Source organism: Haemaphysalis longicornis, unplaced genomic scaffold (assembly GCF_048455015.1).
Source record: "Haemaphysalis longicornis isolate Haplotype H1 unplaced genomic scaffold, Haemaphysalis longicornis Haplotype H1 scaffold_3, whole genome shotgun sequence".
Taxonomy (NCBI): domain Eukaryota; kingdom Metazoa; phylum Arthropoda; class Arachnida; order Ixodida; family Ixodidae; genus Haemaphysalis; species Haemaphysalis longicornis.
In genome coordinates this window covers 223,090,710-223,112,812 of record NW_027526335.1, presented here as the reverse complement: position 1 = coordinate 223,112,812, position 22,103 = coordinate 223,090,710, and the positions used below count along the sequence as shown (strand labels likewise).

Below are 22,103 nucleotides of genomic sequence, written 5' to 3'. Positions count from 1 at the left end.
GGATCACATGGGCACACGTTAAAAAGCTTGGCGACGTGTCACTTGCAGTTGGGTCCCACTGTCTCAGTGCGCCAGTTTCTTGGGGGGCTGCGGGATCCCACCAGGCCACCACTAGTGCCACGTGTGGGGCGCTCACCAGAGCCGTGTGTTGGAGGTCAAGGGTTTTCCCCGTGCAACTCGGATAAGTGCCTTCACACGGCTGCTGTCGGCATCCTGTTGTGTGCCATCACCTTGGCATCTTTTCCTCTGGTTCGCAGTTTGTTTTCTCGCTTGTGTTTTGGGCTGTTCGTTATGTTCGCAACATTGCCTTTGCTGCCACTGTGTCCTGATTGTTGGGACAGGCTTGCTACCAGCTGGGGAAATGCTGCGCTGCCTAATGTGGCGGCGGCATATTTTTGGAGCTGTGCCCTGTTTCCCGAGTTGTCGTGAGACGAGCGAGCGGCCAGCAGCTGTGTAGGAAAGGCCATTGTGATGGATGTTAGCTTGGCCTAGGGTATCGTTGGGACGAAAGGCAATGAGTGCTCCGTAGTTGCTGGCTACGATAGAGTGTGCCACAAATTCCCCTCCTTTAATCTGGCTGTTGGGCCACACAGCTCGTCCAGATGCAGTAATGTCAGGGGCAGTTGTGAAACTCCGTTGGACAGCGATTGCTCCTGTTGTCACACGTCCAGGCCCTGTGGCGGGATTTTAACTTTCCAGGTTTTGGTAGCCATCACCGAAGGCTGTGCAAATCTGTATCGACGGTAGTGCAACTGTGACTGGGAATGTACCGCCATCAGCGGGCAACAACTGGGTGTTGTTGCCAGGTGCAGCCTAGCTCTGCAGGCGCGTTGTCTGCTTCGCATAGAAATCACCGCTCACGCATGAGAACTTTTGTACAGCTGGCGCCCTTGTCAGGATGCTATTTGATATTTCCGTGCAATCTACGAACCAAATAAGGAACAGGTTACAAAACAGTATCTTTTTGGCACGGTAACAATATGCACGCTGAGGGCAAGTAGCATGCTTTCCCATGCGCCGCCATGTCACTGGAACTAGGTACGCCGCCATTGGTTTCTTGAGCGCTCGAAATTGCACGCACTGTTTGTGTGAACGTGGTCATTATCGCAAGCTGGTTGTTTTTACTGAATGGTGCTCAAGATTATTGTCGCACAACTTTTCTCAGGACAGTTTTCGAACATGCAGTGGTCCGTATGGGGCACACATCAGCGAGCCTCTTCGTTACGAGTGTGGGCCAGTGGCGTGCACTGGATTTCTTTCCGGGTTTCTGGGTGAACACGGTGCTCACAAAAATGTGAAAGCACAAACAGAGCAGATGTAACCATTTAAATTAAAAACCAATTTTGATGTTCAAAAATTTGAAAAGAGGTTATAGCCATTACAGGCAGCCTCAGTGACCTCCATCCAAGCTATATAACCTCTACTGCCCACACACCCTGTCACAAAATAATTACGGGGAAGGAGAGGGGGTGCCTGTCTTCACCATCTGCGTGTGGAGCATATGCATGATTTGTTTACTGTGCATCACAATATGCTCCAGCTTACTCTTTTGAATCTAAATAGCAAACAAAATTTCTGTCAGCACTAGCTGCAAGATGCATTCAGTATTCTGATTTTCCCAGCATGCATTTTCTAAAATTGTTGGGAGGGAATCGTCCATAGTCATTGGCATTATTAAAGGGCATATGCTCTGTTGTCATTCAAGGGCACAGCCTTTTTCATCATGCCGCCTATGACACTTATCATTTAGAAGTTCCCATGCAGAAGTCTACTCGCCACGCTGCATAGCTCACCAGGCCCAGCATAGGAAAGAAAAGGGCAGGGGACGAATGAAGCGCATGAACAAAAAGGAGGAGGCTCACACTAACGCATAAGACCTGAAGGTAGCGAAGCTGTGTGCCACCTTCACAGTCCACGATTGCAGCCGATTTGCCACTTCTTCGCTGCCGCCACAGCCTTAGGCCATCATTTTTTTGGAAGCGATAATCATTGGACACCAGCTTTTCTTTCTCGTTCCACTATTGCGATGTCCTCTTCTTCCTCATTCCCCCCCTCTTGGCTCGACAAACGTGCACCAGGGATGTGGGGTGGTCGCCGCAAGGCCCGCACTCACTTGCACGCTTTCGGCATTTTCGTGGCATTTTTAACTGCGGACAGGAAAAATTGCACTTTGCTAAACAGCTTTGCTGTTAACGAGCAAACTTGGTGCGAGGTTCTTCACTGCGCCTTGAACGGAACGGGTGTAAGCTACATGGTCAACTCCCTGCAACACGTTTATCTATTTGTTTAAATGTTTATTACATGCTGCAGGCCCATTTAAGGACCCATATGGGAGGGGTGCACGTGAAAATGCACATCAGCCAAGAATTTGTTGGATGGCATCAAGGCTTGAGATGTGTGAGGCTGGTAGCTGGTTCCGCTGTGTTATGGTGTAAGGAAAGAAATAGAATTTGAGATGTTAGTTCTGGTGTAATGGGGGGTAAGTGATTCGAGCTGCCTATTTCTTGACACCTGGGCAGTGGATGGCTTGAGTTTGAGGATGGATAGTTTGTTGTTTTTGAGTAAAAAGGGGAATTTTAGCCGTAACATTTTTTAAATATTTGCAGCATAGGAATTCTGTTTTTTCATCAGGTGGGTAAGAGTTGGTTGCACGATACTTAGCATATATAAACAGGACAGCTTTACGTTAGATCATCTCAAGACATCGATATTAATTTTTGTGTAAGGGTCCTATACCGAACACTCGTACTCCAATTTTGACCTTATTATTGAAGTATAAGTAAGGAGGCTAATGTTAGCATGACCATGGCGCAGTTTGTCTTAAAAAGCAGTTTATGCAAGGCGAATGACCAAATATTTTTAACGTGTTTATTTCAACTTAATGTTATTTATTAAATTTACACCTAAGTGTAAATTTGTATTCATTAACTTCAGAAAGTGGGCGGGCAGGAAGATGGTATAGGAAAGAAAGGCTATTTCTTTTGTGAGCAATTTTCATGAAAACAGTTTTATCTGAGTTCAGCTGCATTCCCGGCTCATTACACCATGCAATAATTTTATGCAAGAAAGAGTAAAGTAGTCAAACAAAACACAATCATCAACAAATAGCCTAATTTGTACGTAGGCCGGAATAACATTAGGAAGATCATTTATATATATTGTAACGACAAGAAGAGGAAGACGGTTGGTGCGGGACATTGCTTGAGCTGTGATGGCCGAATGGTGAACAGATTGATTGAGCACCGTTCGTGTCATGCGTCCTGCCTCGACGTAACAATATTAAAAAAATACGGGGACCCTGGGGAATGCTGGAGGGGACAGGGAGTTCATCAGAATTATGCCCATCAATGCTGTCAAATTAAACGTGGTTAGATAAATGCGCAAAAGCCCAGTTAATGGTGAAGGCCGATAAATTTGACCTTTACAGTTTGCAAAGCCTTTGATCTCGTCCCACACTGCAAAGATCGATTAAAATAACAACAGTTTGACCTGACTTGTCAAGAACCTGGGCAAAGCTATGAACAACTGATGTTAACTGAGTGACTGTAGAAAAGCCTTTGTGAAATCGTTGCTGGAAGTTGGTGATATGGGACGATAGTTCCTGAAGAACACACTGTCGCCATTCTTCAAGACCAGTACCACGCGCCCCGAGTGTAATGTTTGTGCTTGTTTTTGCGCTCTCGCAGCGCAACACTTTTTTTCTGAAAGTTCACCTGCTGGCAAGTTGTTTTAAAATGTATGAAATGGATGGGAGAGTCCTTGAGTACCATTACCAAGTCTAGAGAAAGGTGCTGAAGTTTTTCAGCCACGTGGAAGAGTTGTTGTTTGCAGGGGCTGCGTTAAAGAGATGATCTGGTTGGTGTCGGTTAGTAGTGAACAAAGGTGGAGGCTGTTTTTCTTTCTTTCCTCCTTCTTAGTGCCTGTGTTGGGGGTCACAGCCCTTGCCTATGGGCAGGCGTGCTCAGGCAGTGCCTCGTGGTAGTTCTGTTGTTCTTTGCCGTCACACTGGTCTGCCCCTCCCTGTGGACGTGGGAGTGACCGGGCCCCCCTTGCTGTGCTGCAGGGATGCCGCTGCTCCTCGTGCTCCCCCCGTGTCGTGTGGCGGCGGCTGCTGCTGCTGCTGCTGTGGGCCGCCGATAGCAAGGGGCCCCCGCACACGCGCCGAGGGTGAGCACACTCCACGGCTCTTCTTGGCCACAGCGTGGGGCCCTGGGACGTCCACTGTTTGTGCCTTCTTAAGTGCAGAGTGCGTTAGGGGCTCGCCTTGTCATCGTAGCTCATGCCACGGCGTACCGTCCTCATGGCGTCCCACACAAGCTTCGAAAAGCAGGCGGCTTATATAGTGGTAACCACTCGGAACTCGTAAACTGCTGGTGCTTGGCATACATCTGTGCGTTGTTTAGCACAAAGAAACCTGCAGGTACAACTGAGGCAAAATACGTGCAGTTAGCCGGCAGCCACCGCGGTCATTTAGTTAGGAATGCTTGTTTTTACGATAGTATGTGGAAAAAAAAGGCGCGTAAACTGTGCAGTAAGGCGCCGGCACGTGTGGGATGAAAAACAAGCACAAAAAAGAAAAAGAAAACACTCCCGCTCGCATCGTTTCCGGCAGGGGGCGGGCAAGCACTGCGAAGGCAGGAAATTTGAAATGCGCTCGACAGTCCTCTGATCAGGAGAGGAGTGGGACAGGATGGTGAAAGCTTGATGGGTGGTAGCAGTGAGCGGACAACTGTGCCACAGCCCATTATGGCGAAGCACTTCCCGGAGCTTTCAGATTGAGTGGAATGGCTTTAATTTTCTGCCAACGCCCAAGGACGGGGACCTTGGCTAGCTACGCCAGAACGAGCCAGCTTTGAGTGCCGACGCACACTGGAGCCAGAGCGACTCGACACGCACCACTTGGGGACCTCCCCGTAGGCACACCCGTGTCGTGTGAAGTGCCAGACCGCAGTTGGCCCCCTGCCCTGACAGCAAACGGGGCAAGCATGGGCCAGTTGATGAGCATGCCGCCTGTCGGCAGACGGTCCGAGGCTGCGGTTGCAGGTCGTAAAAGAACGGCCGTGAAGACATGACCAAGCATTGCCTAATGTGAGATGCCAGCTCTAGTGTGTGTGATGAGGCAAATGCTTAGCGAAGTTCACCCTTTGTCCACAGGGGGCCGCGCTAATGCACTTGTCCCTCAGCGGCAGCAAAGCAGGGGTGCTCAGTGCTGAAGCAGTCTTGCGAGTGGTGCGTATTGAGAACCCTGCAGTAGACCGACTCTATGCTCTGCTGCGAAAGCGCTGGCTTTATTGCCCGGTAGTATGTGGCGTCATGCCAGCGGGTCTCGCTCCGGAGACACTCGCTCAAGCCACTCGGACGTTTGTCATTGTGGCCGCCAGCGAGTCCTCACATGGGCACGACCAGCAAGGCAGTAGTGCTAGGTCTTCCCCACTGGTTGTGTGCTTGGCAGGGCGGCACAGGCTTCCCAGAGGGAGCACCCATTATCCTTGGCTGGCAGTGCAGGAGGGACGGCGTGCTTGTGCGTGCAGGCCATGGAGCTGCGGGTGTGGCTGGAGGGGGGCCCCCAGCGGGTGGTGTGCGGGGTGACGGAGGCGACGACGTGCCAGGACGTGGTGTACGCGCTGGCCCAGGCGACGGCCCAGACGGGCCGCTTTGCCCTGGTCGAGCGCTGCCGCCGCTCCGAGCGGCCCCTGGCCCCCTCTGACCGGCCCCTGCGCCTGCTCGCCCGGCGGGCGGGGGCCTCGGCAGACGTCCACTTCCTGCTGCGGCGCTGCGGCCCCCCGCCCCCCCTGCCGCCCGCGTCGCGGCTCCCAACCGACCCGGCGGGGCCAGGGCCGCTCCCGGCCGCCACGTGAGTCCGCCTGTTCGTGCATGGCTCTGGGGAATCTCGTGTGTTCAACTCTTACAATTGCCGGCTTCACGGCGAAAGGCAATTTCAGCCGCTTCGCGCTAGCTAGAGCCGTCAAATAAGCATTTCTAGCGCTAGCCACCACAGCCACACCTTGGGGTGAAAAGTCCACAAAGCGCGAACGTCACGAACACAACAAACCAAAAAAACAATGGCGGATGGGCCAGGATCATTTTTTGCGGGGGGTGCAACAGCTCGCCTTGGCACAGGGATGTCCATGGCCTCCTGTATAACCGACTGTGCCCGCTCTATCGCCCCAAAACCCATTGGAGCTATCCACCCACTTGGAGGGGGGGTTCAATGGATATGCTGATGTGAACTGTAATGAATGGGCCCAGGATTGGCGTGAAAGTCCCGCGTCAATGGCCAGTGCATGCACGAGTAAACGTTGCTTTATCCATATTTGGCAAGCAGAAGGTAGATAGCGGCAGGAAGCAAGAACGTAGACTAAGGCTAGAAGCGTTACAAGAGGCAACAGGCTGACAGGAAAATGTTCGCAATAAAGGAAAGGAAATCTCCTACAGAGGTTTGTCCGCAGCCCCTTGGAGTGTTGAAGTCCCGACGCGTGCGGGGTCGATGGAGACGTCACAGCGCGGCTGGCTCGATGACCGGCTGTACGCCACGTTGCATCCAGGCACAGGACATTGGGCAGGCATCGTCGATCTTGTGCACGGGTCACGGCTCGATGGCGTAGCAGCGGGTGTGAACCGATGGTTCCAACTCCAGGTGAACACGGACCCGCGCGCTCTCGCCCAGCACGTCACCACCTCGAGGCAAGAACAGCCGGGATCAGCGGCGGACGGCTCTCGGACACAGCAGCGGTTGCCACCCAGGTTTTCACCCGAACACGATCACAGGGCCGCGCTCTTAAAGGGACCCCGAAAAGCTTTGTGAAGGTGGCACTCAAATGCATTCAGGTGGTAGAACACACAGCGGGGGATTTTTGGGCCAAGTGTGAGCCCCATACGTTGTACGGATAATTTGTAAACAATTTTTGAAGATCGCCTTTCTCAGCCGATGAGCGCGACGCCGCAGCGAGCCGACCGCGGCTGACGCAACGGTGATCGCGGCGGACGCAACGGCGAAGGCGCCCCCTGATTCGACCAATCGCCGGCGAGGTCGGCCGGTGGCGGCGTCACTGCCATTGGCTTCCGGCTGCTCTTTCTCCTTCCTGCGCGATCCCGAGGCAAAGGCAACGTTGGGCAAAGGCGGCAAAAGCGGGTCTGCAGCGATTGACGCGTGCCTACGCGCAGGAATGTAGCTAGCGCAGAACGGAAGTCAAGCGTCGCGATGTCACATGGCTATTCGCAGTGTTTCCAGTTGCTTTGAAGGAAGCAGAGAGGGAGGAGGAGTCGATCGGCAAGTGGGGAGAGGTGCATTTAATTGCTTCTGGCACAGCTAATACTGAATGTAGATCAATAATTTCAACGGCATTGCATCGCAATATTGGTGCTACGCGACAATACAGGCCTTTTGTAACTTTTACAGAAGGCTTTTCTGGATCCCTTTAAGCCCAGCGTGTCACAGGCGTCCTCTGATCACTGGCCTGATTCGATTTTCCCCGCTTGGGGCACCTTGAGTAATCTTGGTGATGGTATTGGCGACACCGTGGACCCCGAGCCCCCATACTCGCGCTGTAATTACCGTGGCTAGGAGTTTTAAGGTGAAGGGCAGAAACCACAAACGGTGGGAGCCCAGGTCAAGCTTCGGCGGATGGGCTCCCTGTCTTTACCAGGCAGGGAGCTCCGGGACCTCCTCAGCTATCAGGGCAAGGCTGCGGAAGATAGTGCCCCCGTTCCCTGCTTTATACTGTTGGCGGTGAGATGTTTGAGTGGCGCCCCCTGGCTCTGACGTCGGGTTAGGGACTCGCGCCGCTGTCGTCTGCTACACTCCGCTTGTGAGGGGCAGGAGTGCCTGTGCTAGAAATCGCCCGCGTTGATTCTTTTGTGCATTGTGTGGGAATCGTGGAGAACCACGGCCCGCGATCCCGGTCCGGCGCGCGCTTCGGGAGAGTGCGCTGAAACCGGTCCGGCGCTCCGCTGGTTCGTCGGCGTCCCCCGAGAGATGGCACCACCGATATGCGGGCATAGACGCGCGGGCGCGGGCGGCACGGGAGACGGGAGAGTCTCGTCGGAGACCCGGTTGGGGCGAGATCGGCGGAACGCAGCGGTGATGGATACATGCATCTCAGGTGGGAGCTTTGTTTGTCGCGCGCCGTGAGTGCCTGCCTCCCGTTCGCGGTCACGATCCGGACGGCGTGATTCGTGAACGCCGTCGAGCCTTGTGCTCGCATGCTTTGGGATTCCCCAAATAAACGGCTGTGCTTCGGCACTACTGTCTACTGTGTCCTCGTATCGGCGAACCTCGCTGGGCTGCCGTAGCCATGGGAGCCCGCGTGGTTGACACGCCGGGAGCTAGCGTGGTGGCTTACGCCAGGACTGGCTGGGCCTCCGAGGAACCCCCTCATATATCCCACAATTGAAAAGCGTATTTCTAGTAAATCATTTATTTTTGGCAGCTTTCGACATCTGAATAATTTCAAGCTGTATCCCCCCGCAGTTTGCAACACACGAGGAGAGAGAGAACAGCTTTCTTCAGAGCATCGGTCAGAAGATCATGTGTAACTCGTCCTTTCTAAAGCTTATTCGCGAGGTTCCGCGCTCAGAGCTTTTCGGTAAGTATTCAAAATGCACAGACTTCCCTACAGTATTTCTGAGAAGCTCTTCATGAAGAATCAACAGTTCAATGCTTCTTTGGGGATGTTTGGGAGGCTCCCAAAGATCGTGTGGATATTTTCTTCAGGCTGCATGGAATACATTCCCTTCTTCACAAATTGTCTTTTGTTATGGCTGCATGCAAGAAGGTGCATATCCGCAGCGGGGGTTGTTTATTCACATGAAAATACAACGAGAAGGTTTGTGCTATGCCAACGCAATCGCGTCCCAGACAACATTGTCCAGAGTACTCAGAAGTCGGCTTTTGTGCTCCGAATTAATTTCTATCGCAACTATCTTTACCATAACGAACTGACTGAATATTTATGACGTGATTGCGGTGTTGAAGGCTTGATATACTTGCTAGCGAACGCAATAAATTGTATGCGCGCATATATTGCAAGAAATTCCAGCGGATGAATATTTCCAAGCAGCTCTTTATTGTTTTCCAACCCTTCCAGGCGTAAAGAACAAATCCTGGTCTACTGGGGATGCGTTTTATGAATTGAAAAAAGTTACTCTTACTCTCTTGCCTGAACTGAGCACCGGGCCCACTAATCAGCTCAATTTTACTGTTAAATAAAATTTCCTCCTCCTCCTCCTGTTGAGTGCAGTTTTCCTATAACGCATATCTGAATATTAAGATGTGGCTGTAAAAAATGTATCGAAATATCCCTCCAGGTCTGAGCAAACATAGTGTTACGGTATCTTTACAGTAGACGTGACTCGTTTAGCTCAATAAATCTCCATAGGGGTTAGAAGCCTGATATAATAAAACCAGCACGTGCCTATACACACAGGGGGTTATTTGGAACCCAACCTACAGTTTTTGCAGCCCATAGTACATGTCGGCATACTTTCATGCCATGACAACGTAAAGTGATGTGATACAATACTTTCGAGCGTTCGGCAAGGTTGCAAAAACTGATTTACCTTACGTGCGATTACCGGGAATCGTAATGCCTTCTGCCAAAGCCGACAGCCGCGAAGGCCTAGAATTTGTTTTGGTCTTGTATTTTCACTGTTGTCGGTTACTAGCAGCTGGCTATTCCCTTTGTTCGAAAGATTGTTTAATACAGAAGCTGACACCTAGCTCCGATTCTGCGCACTCCGCACAGGACCGGCTTTGCAAGAAATGGGGCGACGCCAGCAATGTTGCTGCCGTAGCGGTATCCAAAACTGTACTTTAAATGCCTTGAGCTGGTGTACGCGATTTTAAGACTATTATTATGATAAAAAGTTACGCACACGCAAAATCTGGTGCGGACAAGCATCAGACGTCAACCGAGCGCGAAGAAACAGCAGGGAGAGCGAGCCCGAGTGAAGCGGACGGCAAATGCGAGAGTCCCTAAGCCGACGTCACGGAAGCGCGCTTCGCAGCGCCGCTTGTGCTCGCGCTCACCGCCAATAGCTTATGGTATTGGCAAAACCCCTTCCCAAACGTGATTGGTCCCTGAAAAGGGGCAGCACCAAAGTATCTTATCCACCTTTATCGACAACCGTCTTTGCAACAAACGTGAACAACTATTCTCGTTTTCTTGCAATTGAGTCAACTGACACGGAAAGATCTGTCGCTTCACTGTCCGTCTTCTTAGTATCGAAGTTCCTGGAAAGTATAATTGGTGAGGCGTACAAAGCCAAGAAACAAAGAACTGGGCAATTGCTGGTGGAAGTCGCCACGCAGCAGCAGGCAGGAAAACTCTCGAGTCAGACCCGAGTCGCTGACCTTGACACGCCCCGCCACAGGGCGTGATCTCCGATCCCAATCTACTGAACGGAACTGAAGCCGACCGGCTGGAGGGCCTTCGAGGTCGGGGTGTAACAGGGGTCAGGCGCATAAACGTTTGTAGAGGGGACAAAGAAATCCCGACGAAGCATCTCATTCTAACCTTTGGCAGGTCAACACTCCCTGAGTCTATAAATGCAGCTTTCATCCGATGCCCAGTGCGGCCTTACATCCCTAACCCGCGGCGCTGTTTTAAGTGCCAACGGTTTGGGCATGGCACCAACTCCTGCCGCGGCCGTCTTACCTGTGCGAAATGCGGCCAACATGACCACCCGTCCGAAAACTGCTACTCCCAGAATTTCACCTGTGCCAGCTTCCAGGGGCCCCACGCGGCATGGTCCCGCACTTGTAAGAAATTCAAACAGGAAAAACATCATCAATGTGAAGGTCACAGAAAACATCACATTCCCGGAGGCGCGAAAGAGGTTTGCCTCTTTCCCCCTGGGAAAGTACGCCGATGCAGCTCGCCGGCGGGCGGAGTGGCGTCTGGTCTCGGCAGGGACTCAATACCGGGAGTCGGACTTTGTCCCCCCCCGGTTTCCCGAAGGCAGCCCAAACAGTCACCACGCCGCCTGCCCAGTCTGCAACTGTTGCGGTGGCAACTGAGTCAGTTGGAGGCGCCGCTGCATCCACCATTGCTCCCACCCCCCCCGCACCGCCTGTGCCACCTCTGGCACTGCCGATGACATTGAAGGGCCAGGTCCAAGGAGCCCGATCTGTTGGGCACTCCGACCTGTCTGCATTGCAGCAGAAGGAGCGGGTGCCATCATCCAAACCTCCCGATAAGCCAACAGAACCAAGAGCCACAGCCCCGAAAGACAGCACATAAACACTCATACTCACACATTTCCAGTCGCTACTGCAAATAAGGGGAAGGGTGAAAAACATGCAGTGAAATCTCGATATATTGAACAGCCCGGTGCCCGCGAACTAAATCCGTAAATGAACAAATCATGCAGTAAATACTCACTTGGTGTTTCAAAGTATTTATTCTTTTGGCTTAAAGTACTGCAGCAGGGTAGCCTGCTTCTTGTTGGCAGTGGCGGGTTTAAACACGGCTTGTAGCCATCACGAAACACGTTTAAACAGGTTAAACACGTTAAACAGCTTTAAACACGTTTAACACATTAAACAGCTTTAAACACATGTGTAGCCATCGCAAAATCAACTACACCACGATGCAATACAGGCGAGACAGGCCAGACTCCAATCGTAGCACCGGTTGAACTACCGAGGGCGAGTCGCTGCTGCAACTGGCCAGGCAGCGGCCTGCGTTCGCCGCTGCATTGAAGTATCGGTGCGCGGATGCGCAGCAGTCGGGAACGGCCATTGCACCACCGCTGATTCCGAGTGCAGTGAGTTTCGTCCGCAATCGACCAACAAGCCCGCTCTTGCATCCCACCATTTATGGCGATCGCACCGTCTGTAGTCAAACAAGCCAACTTTTCCCGCGGTAGTCCAGCGTGTTCAGCCACTCTTTCGAGAACAGAAAGAATATCTGCCTCTGTGGTCGTGCCTTTCATTGTGATTAAGTCCAGGAGTTCCTCAGTGACGCTCAGGTTTTTGTCTACAACCCTTACAAAAATAGTGCATTGTGCGTTGTCTGTAATGTCGGTGCTTTCATCAACTGCAATAGAGAATGCTTCAAACTCGTGGCATCGGTTGATTAATGCTTTTTCAATGTCTCCACTGGCCTCGTTAATCCTCTGGGCGGCTGTATTTGGAGAGAGGCTTATTTCTCGAATCCCTTCTTCATGTTGGGACATGTAGCATCAGCGAATCCGAGCAGGCCTTCAGTGAAGGGCTTGGAAGATTTGGCAATAAGCTCAGAAATGACGAAGCTTGCCCTTACTGTTTCGTCGCTTGCTTTGGCCGCCTTTTTGAACAGGTTTTGCTGCTTTCCCAACGCCGCCGTCAGTTGAGTCACGGTGTGCGCGCGAACGTTGCCAGTTAGGGCACCATACTTCTCGTGATGGCAAGACATGAAGTGGCGTCGAACATTGTACTCCTTCGGCACAGCCACACTCTGGTGGCAGAATAAGCACAACACCTTGTCTCTTGATTCCGTGAAGAAATGAGAAAGTTCCCATCGCTCCTGAAAGCACCTTTTCTCGTCTTCCACTTTGCGTTTTGCAGACTGCTTGGGCAGCGCCATTGTGGCCTGTTGGACTTCCGCAGCAGAAACCTTCGTTGTTTGCAGATCTTACAAAAAACAAAAAAGGTCAAAAAGACATCTGTCGCATTTATGGAGGTGACAGGCGCGTAGGAGTGCAATTATGTGGTGCGCTCTATCATGATTGACCATAATTGACTTGGGACGCTGCCACCTTTCACAGTGCTTTCAAGAGCTTTTGAGTCGAAGGATAGGCGCTTAGTTTGGAGCCTCGATATGGGGCGTTTGATGTCTGGAAGTTCACAGTTTCGGCGTGCAATGTGCAGTCTTTTCCTCAGCAGCGCGATGTTGCTCTCTCCCAGGCCATAAATAACGGCGTGACACGACCCTTAACGCACGTGGGCTCATTTTAGAGCGTGAACCCAGAGTCCGACGTAAGGCTACGCCCGTTTGGCCGCATCTGCAGCGCAGTAAAAGTGTTTGACACAAAGACGAACAGAAAAGCAAATATGCACAAACACCACACAATGCCCAGAAACCTTTGCGCTTTCGCGAAGCCTGCAAAACAGCGCCGTCTTCTCATTAGCGATGTGCAGCCCCGTTCCTGTTCGCAGGGTCACAAAACGCCGCGGGGAGTTTTTCTGCCGCCTGTGCTCACCCAGCCCTGTGTGCACTGTAGAGTGCTCGATTCACAAGTCGCAGTTGCTTCCGACCATTGTGCACCCCACTTAACGGCGCCCGAGTTGAGGGGCCTCCGGAAAAGAGGGGTGTCCGCTCTGGTAACGCGAAGCCGTGAAAGACTATATTCACACATTTTCGAGCAGTCTCTGGCCATCTGCGTCCTTGGCTACACAAGCAGGGCGCGCACTCACGCGTTTGCTTAAAAAACGAAAATAAATGAACCAAGACACTCATGAGAGGGCCGCAGGCCACAGTAGAAGGGCATGCGGCATGTTTGAGACCCCTGGTATAAGCAATAGTTGGAGTCATAAAGCAAACGCACTGTTACACAAGTACGCTGTTGCTTCCCGAATTTCTCGTTTTTCTTGGCATCAGTGGCGGTACAAGTTTCAGTTTTGACTGGAAGTTGAGCCCCCAACTTGAGATTTTCAAATTTGAAGGAATGGGTCGACTTACAGTCATATAAATACGGTACTGACATGATGCGGTGGGTTGTTTTGGAAAAGGTAGAGCTGGATTTTGCAGATCATTGTCTACTGGCCACTGAGGCTGGTTTTGAGTTTGATGATAATGCTGTCGCACATTTTTGAATGCTATGTTTGGTAATTCAGTCGTGCCAGCCTTGGTGATGTTGCACTCCTCGAAGCCTGTGGCCCCGCTGTCGCAGGTGGTGCCTCCCCCAGCTGCCGCCGCAGGAGGGGGACGGGGGGCAGCGGCCGCGGCGGCCTCCGCCGTATGAGGAGGCGGTGACGCGGCTGGCCGAGGGGCAGGAGCGGGCCCAGCTGACGGCCCTGGTGGGCCGCCAGAAGGAGCGGCTGCGCGCACTCGCCCACGAGCTGGCCCGCACCGACGCCCCCGCAGGTCAGTGCCCACTTTTCATCCTGGTTGCCGGTGTGGAAGCTATTTGGGGGTCGTTTGGAGACTCGAAGGGCAGTGCGCTAACAAGGACGGGACGGAAGGCAGGAAGACACGACACGGTGCTGGGTGTCCTTGTCACCATGTTGTTTTGAAGCCACCTATCATCGCAACAAGAAAACATCCAAGTGGCTGCGCTCACAATTAACCCTGAGGAAAGGGGGCCCCTTATTTGTTCACCACATCCTCACAGGAAATTGAGCATGTGTTCAGTGCCTAAGAACACAGCGGTTCTGTTGGCTGTGAGTACACCTTAGCACACCAAAAGTTAGGTGTTTAGGTGCTCTTTGAGATGCCATCGAATGTTAAAAATGCTGGCAAATCACAATAGAGTGGGATTTCGATGATACGAGTCTCGCAGAACTGCAGAGAATATTCGTGTCCGAAATTCGTATGAGCCAACACAGACCAAAAAATTGAGCGCCTAAACCAACTTTTCGTTTATTTCTTTTCTTACTTTCGCATGAAGATATCTGTGATGTCTTTCTGCTGTTTTTAACCTCCATGTTGCCGAGCAGTCCTTCCTGGAGTGCGTAGAACTTTGCGCGGTGCCCAAGCTCGCTACACACAGCAACAGTCAAGGCGTGAACCGCATGGTGCGTTTTTGCACATGATTCGTGCGCGTCGGCGTTGCGCGTGCGATTATCAGCCACTTCAAGCACAAGCAACTTCGTGTGTGCCTTGCGTGGCATTTTAAAGAGCACTTTAAAAAGTACCACTTTGTGGCTGAAGCCACCGCCTTGTTGCCGCTGCCGGCAGCACCACGCACAGCGTGCGGGTGGTTGCATGATGGTATTGGCGCGCCTGTGGCGTAAGCGGCGTGTTTTCGCGAGCATAAAACGCATCATACAGTTCCTGCTAGGAGTTCATGCTTCTAGCGTGAGCCGCACCGGCCTGGCCGTAACCGGACAGCAGCCCAGCCACTCCTGGAGAAAGAGTAACAAAGAGGAGAGAGAGAGAGCCCGCACATTGCTGTCGCTTGCTCACTTGGCAGTCAGGCGCCTTGCTAGCTCGTTCGTAACAGCTAAAAGTTTTCCCATTGCAAACAATGCAATTTCGCCAGGACTTCTCAAAAATTCGTATCATCCCGAAATTCGTATCACCCAGAATCGTATCATCGAGATTCCAGTGTATTTGAAAGGACTTTTTTGCATTAGGTTTGCTGGTAAATCTTGGCATAGAAAAGTAAGTTAGACATTATCATAAGAAAAGGTATCAAAAGTGCATTGGGTCTTCCCCCGAACACCTCGACGGCCAAGATACTCAGCCTAGGCGTCTCGAACACCATAGACGAGCTCATCGAGGCGACCAAGGCGTCACAGCAACAACGACTGCTAGGCAGCAGAACAGGTCGGAGAATACTAGAACGACTGGGTTACAAATCCAGAGAGATTGCTGAGGACATGAAGGACCTCCCTAAGAATGTTAGAGAAAAGCTAACAATATCGCCCCTGCCCAGGAACATGAATCCGGCATATCACGAGGGCAGACGTAGGAGCAGGGCCATCACCCTGCAAATCAGATACAGAGGCAGGCCGGACGTCCTTAGCAACCTCCTCCATGCTGAGGAGGCTGCCATCGCCCTGGCGCTTGCTAAGCCAGGAACGAGGGTGATAGTTAGCGACTCTAAGTCAGCCATTAGAAATTACGACCGAGGCAGGATTTCCAACGCTGCCTGGAAAATTCTCGCAAATGCGGAAGTGACAGCGGAACAGGTAACGCTTATTTGGGCTCCAGCTCATCGGGGTCTCATCGGGAACGAAAAGGCGCATGCGGCCGCCCGAGGTCTTACTTTCCGGACGATCGCCGAGGATGCCCTAGACCCGTTTTTGTACAACCATCCCCGAGGGTAGAGGAACTGGGAAATTTTCACGAAATTACCCAACATTATAGACTAGCGCGTAAGGTACTTCCCCCGGCAAATCCACAGCTTAGCAGGAAAGAAGAGGTCTACTGGAGGAAATCACAAACCGGGGTCTTCGCAAACCCTATATTATACAGCAAATGGCACCCCAAAATATACGACTATAGATGCAAGAACTGTAACGGCGTCGCGGACCTCGTCCACATGGCGTGGACGTGTCCATCTCACAACAAACCTCATAGAAATACTGCATCCTGGGAGGTCCTGCTACTCAGCCTGACCTCAAGCACTCAGCGAAAAGTCATCGGTCTCGCCTTAGAAGCCACCGTGTCCCAAGGGATCCCGGCCGACTGATGGGGGGGCACTGAGCTTACTCTGTGCCTTTGACTGGTGCAAATAAAAGTTTCTTATGTATGTATATATGGCATAACAGAGTTAATGAAACCAGCAGCGCTTCCCATCTTGCGCAGAAAAAAAAATGTATGCTGCTTGCACGAATACAATTGCGGACCATTTATTTGGACGCCGAAAATTCGGACACGCTCGTTTAATTGGACACTTTCATGGCATGGCCACTTGTCCCACTGAAGTACATGTATATCCACGACCGATAGTTTGGACGCCGCACAGCACGCGATTCGACTTTTCGGACTCCAGCTTTGGTGCTCTCACGGTGCTGTCATGGGACCTGTGTCGCCACCTGGCAGTGGTGCGGCACAACAGGAGGGAGTTGTTGCACTGTAGTCATCGAAGAAGCCTGCACGTGTTTGCGCATTTTGGCCGTTGTCATGGTCAGTCGTTTTCTGTGCTTTGTGTATCGTTGCGTCTGTTGCTTGGCGTGCTAAGACTGATCTTCTGAAATGGCTCCGACACCAGCCGGGCCACCATGGCCACCTGCGCCGTCGGGAGCTGTACGGAGTTGCAAAGAAACCAGACACTCACGGTGTAGAAAAAAGCTGCCATTATCCAAAGACAAGTTGAAAGCGGCCGACCGCAGTGCGAAGTTGCTCGCTAGCAGTGTCGATGTTGGAGCAGCTGCAACATCGGTAGTGCCCTCCTGTCGTGTTCCGAGTTGGATGACGACGAAATCGTACACCAGGTCCTCGAACTGGCGCGGGTGGACAGCGATTCCGATGATGATGTGCCACCAATGCCAGAGGCATCAAATACTGATCTAGCATGATCGATTACAGTGCTATTGTCTGCCTAGAGTGACGTACAAAGGCTGGCAGAAATGCAGGCGGACTTAGTCGAGCGTAGGTGTGCGCGTGTACAGACGCGCATGCACGTGTTTTTTTTTTGCCGTTGGCCCAGTGAAGGTTTTTGTTTTGTTTTGTTTTTTTTTTTTTTGTTTTTTTTTTCCAGTGAATCTTTGTTTCCCGTACTCCCAATGGGCGGTTCCCGTTGAGCCCGAAAACAGGGTCTGCAGTTCTGTACTGTAGCAGCACCGCACTTGCCCACTGCAAGCACTCGTTGAGGGCAGCTTTGAAGTTTTTGTGCTGACTGAATTGGCACTCACCACCAGCAGCAGCAGGGTGTGGAGTTCTTCCTAGGGAGGCACATTAAGTGCCCCGATCAGCAGAAATAAAATGCGCAACTGTGGCGGACGTCCAACAAGGGCCTCACAACTGGTTGGTTTGTGCTGAAGCAGCGCAGAAGCAGCAAAAGAGTGGTTAAGGGGGGACGCGTAAACGGAACGGAAAGCACAGCTGCAAGCAGAGCGTCGTCGCGGTCTGGCTTTCTCACACCCCCCTGATGCCTCCACATTGCTTGCCTGCACCTGGGCCTTCCCCTGTGGTTGTAACTGGAAAGCTTGCCTGGTCCTGGCTTGAGTGGTTTGTCAGCTATTGAAGATTACTTGCAGCTAATTTCAGCCTCTTGGAAGAAAGACCTTTTGGTCGGTTTTGGAAAAATTTGTAATGTGAGAACCGCTGGTGTAGGCAGAAATATTTTTTAGGGGGTGTTACAATGACACCGGTAAAAAAAAAGTGATGTGGTCTCCAACAAAATTTCAGCCATTTGTGGCCTTTCTTACAGGACACCTCTCTTGTTTTTTTTTTCACATTATAGTGTATTGATTCATAGCTTAGGCGAAAGCAGAGTCCTTCAATGCTTTTCTGGTCACGAAACTTCTCCGTCACGCTATGGGAGAGCTTCATATGGGGACCAAAGCTCCCGCGCGGTGGCGCTACGAGTCCGGTGAAGGCGGCTTGGACGGCGACAGCCGCATTTGCAGGGCGTTGGAGCGCGAGCTTGCTGGTGTTTGTTGTGTGATATAGCTTTCTACACTCATCACGAAGGGCTAACTATGTGAACTACCATGCCTCTGAGTTGCTGTGTACCTGGTTGCCGCTCTAGCTATCGGAGTACAACGGAAAAGGCTTCGCTGTTCTGCCTCCCAAGCGACCGCGAACAACGCGACAGGTGGAAACGAGCCATTCCACGACAAGAGACGGACGTTTTCAGCTTCGAGTCGAAGGCCGTTCGTGTGTGCGAGAAACATTTCGGCCCTACGGACATTATTCGAGCCGATGAGTTCAAAATAAGTGGGCAATCTGTGCTTCTGCAGCGCGAGAAGCTCAAGCTCCGCGTCGATGCCACACCCCGGATATTTGAAAACCTGCCGGCGTATTTTACAAAGCCCAAGCCACGGTCGCGCTCACAACGAGAAAATCCGTCTGCAAAATGTCGTCGCGTTTAGGCGCTGAACAACGATGGGACTGCAGCTACTGTGATTTTTGTTATCCAATCAGGCATTTTGAATTTGGAAAGCGGATATATTTTTTTTTAACTTGACCGCCGCGCTTGCCCAGGGGCTAAGGCGTTGTGCTGATAAGCCCAAGGACGCGGGTTCCCAGCCGCTTTTCTGATGGAGGCGAAAAGATAAAACGCTTGTGTGTTCGAGATTTCGGCGCAAGTTTAAGATACCTGAGTGGTTAAAATTAATCCGGAGCGCTACACTACGGCGCGCGCCCCATTGCCGGTGTAGCGTCGGCACGTTAAACCCCATCATCAATTAATCAATGTTTTTTAACTTTCCGTTTGGGCGAGAGGGGTGTGACAGCCACTGAGCGGGCGAGTTTTTATCTGTTGGCACACCATGCCGAGACAGCCGAGAAAGTCGCTCAAGGCTGTAGCATTTAAAGCCAGTTCGCACTGCGACGAAAGCGACGGGAATTCCGTCGCTTTGTCGCGCGGTGACAAAAGTCGGTCCCAACCAAAGCATTCGTCAAAAACTATCGTCGCGCAACAAAACGACGGAATTCCCGTCACTTTCGCTTGCTTTCATCGCAACTGTGAACGGGCCCTTACTCCTACCCTGGCCCCTCCGCGCGCCCATTATGCTGCTTCCATTTTGTGAGCGGTTTTTTTTTTCTGCTGTCCACGCTCACTTTCCGAATCTCGAATATTTTTTTACATTATTAGCGCGCTATAAAATAGCGCAAACACAGCGCTAACCCAACGTGCTGTATGTTTGCACACCTATTTGCTCAGCGCAGCATGTCGCCCAGGGCTGAGTACACATTTAATTCTGGCGCTAGTTAACTGAAATCATGCGGGCGACTGCAAAGGCTAGTCAAAAATGGAAAACGTCAGCTGTCCGCCTTCTCAAAGCGAGAACGTAGCGGTGCCTGCCGCAACGAACGAACACTGCAACATATACGCCTCAGTAACACCCGTGGTCTTGCCTCAATTTCACAGCTGAGCTACGCGACAACAACTGACTCAAAAACATGCACACTTCGCTCGCGTTTTTACAGGTGGAAATGAAGAGCACAGGGGTGAGACAGCTGCGCATATTGCGCCTTTCTGATACAATTCCATTTTCCTGCGCCGAGCTGCTCCAAAAGCACGAAAATGGCGAAAATAGCGCCAAACTGCTCCAGAAGAGCCTCAACGGCACGGATTTTGATGCTCATGTCAGTTTCGGCTGGGACAAAAGCCTCCCGCATCCCAGCCACCGCTTTTATCGTCGGTCAATCGCAAACACAGAAATTGCACAAATAGAAAGATTGAAACTAAGCAAGCGATAGCTTCTAAAACTCGATTCGCTTTCCGTCCGGGTTCGCAGAAACGGCCTTCTCGATTAGGCATCGCTGTGGCAACAAACATGGCCGCCGCCTGATCTGGCTGCTACCAACGCGCTCAGTGCGTATCGCCGATATTTTCCCTGGTTTATTTTGCGCTATCGGCTCAGTTCCAGTCTATTCATTCTATCTGTTGTGGCTCTGAACAGTGACGTTAACGCAACGATATGGTTTGAGATTGGTGCCAGATTACGGGAAGTTGGGCGGCTCGAAAAAACGTTCATTGAAATGTGGGGCCTACGACTTCGACGTTGTTTGTCCTTGAGTGCGAAACGCGGTGCGCGCGTCTATAATCGGGTTCGTGAAGTGAATTTTTTAGCTTGTTGTGCTGTTGTAAAATGTTGAGGTGTTGCTGTGCATCGAAGCGCGATCGCGAGACTCGGGGATGGAACGGTCGACACGAAAGTTGCGGGCTGTGCTGCGGCGCCGCGACCTGTTCAGGCAGCGCCCAATAGCTGCAGGACTACACGGTTGCCATAGAACGCGACTATAACACTTGATGTATGCAAAGTGAAATTTAATGCCAAAATCTAGGTGGCTAAACATTAACGCTACTCAAATGACCATAGGGTGAACCTGCGCCCGGGGGACTGAAACGGGTAGGCTGGTTGGGCTATGCGACCACTAGCTCGAAGCTGCTCAACTGTTGCCGTGACTGCAGTCGTTCGTACAACACAGCCTGGGATTACAAAAATAGTAATTTTAGCATTCAAACAGCAAAAAAAAAAAAAAACAACGCCACAATTGCGGAGCCCTTAAATTTGATAAGAGTTTTAGCAGTCCGTCTGTTCCGTCGTGTAAGTAGTTACCGTGCTCACCGGGACTCGTCTGGGCACTTGGGCATTCGTAGCCGTAGGGGGATTAGTTGCCCGCGCCTCCTCGTCGTTCCGCGCGTGCAGGCGCAGACTGGTGCGGTCAACCCGGTAACAAAGTAACCAACAGAACAGGCGGACTGCTAAAACTCTCTAATGTTAACGGCAGTTTTGTTGTCAGTGTTGCGTGGAGGCGCAACACAATATCACCAGTTAGGAAAAAGGTAGTGCAGTTAGTACTTTGTGATAATCTTAAAAACTCTTTCAGGTAAGGCTGTTTGAGTGTTCTGTGTATTCAAAACTGATTGAAATGTGCACTTGACCCTGCAAATTGCTGAAATAATGATTTTTTAGGCTCACAAGACGACGTATTAAATGTCCCTAACTGCTCCAAATCAAGATTCTTCTGCTCCAAAATCGAAATTTTGCTGCTCCGAAAACTGCTCCCAAATCTGTTTGGGCTGTCTCACCCCTGAGAGCAGATGAAAGTAGGCGCGTGCCGGCGGAGAAACAGCCGGCCAGGAAGCGTCGTCGCCCGCCGGCGAAGCCTTCACGTTAACAGGGGCGATCCTAGCGGCAGCCTTTGTCCCTGAATGAAACTTCGGCCGGAGTTTCGTGACCAGAAAAGCATTGAAGGACTCTGGCGAAAGGAAGCAGGAGGGAGGCGTGTGGCACTCGGAAAAGTTTGGGTGCTGCTGTGCTACAGACACCTGGCTCAGCCCAAGCATTCTCAGCCCTAGGTGAGAATGCCTGGGTTCAAAAATGCACAATGCACATAGGAATGAAGCTGAATAGATGTACTTTTTAGTAATGCCGCTTTTAAAATTAAGTGGGTAGTGTAAATGCAAAATGGTACTTTTCGGGGGAAATTTTTGAAAAATTGAAGAAAATGCTAGGTATGTGTGTCTCAAAAAAAAATATAAAAAAATGCATGTTTTGGATTGTGCTGTCTTCTTAGCAATGTATTAGCAATGTCATTTTAAACATTCAAGTTCTGGCTCAAGCAGTTTACTGGCTGCCAAAGAAAAATTCTTACGCCCTTTCCAAACTCTCAAAATATCTTTAGCAAAAAAATTATACAGTGTTGACCACTTATAAGATATGCCGCGGGTGTTGCAAAAATCCGCGGGACAGCACTGGTCAGCATGCTGGCTGGTGTATTGCCTGGGCCTAAACTGAAACCTGCCTGCACACTGTTTCTCACCAGCACATTGCAGCC

General features: G+C 51.4%; 1 protein-coding gene across 4 annotated transcripts in view; it reads left to right on the top strand.

The window, feature by feature from the left end:
- Window positions 1-22,103, top strand: part of Rassf8 (ras association domain-containing protein 8) — a 52,910-nt gene that overhangs the window by 5,571 nt on the left and 25,236 nt on the right. For 3 of the 4 annotated variants that reach the window (XM_077705093.1, XM_077705095.1, XM_077705092.1), the window contains exons 2-4: window positions 4,064-4,167; window positions 5,532-5,854; window positions 13,873-14,066. In XM_077705093.1, the coding sequence (XP_077561219.1) occupies window positions 5,535-5,854; window positions 13,873-14,066 (514 nt within the window). In that variant the 5' untranslated portion in view covers window positions 4,064-4,167; window positions 5,532-5,534. Of the gene's footprint in view, window positions 1-48; window positions 250-4,063; window positions 4,168-5,531; window positions 5,855-13,872; window positions 14,067-22,103 lie in introns of all 4 variants that reach the window. The other variant, XM_077705094.1, reaches the window with a different exon arrangement.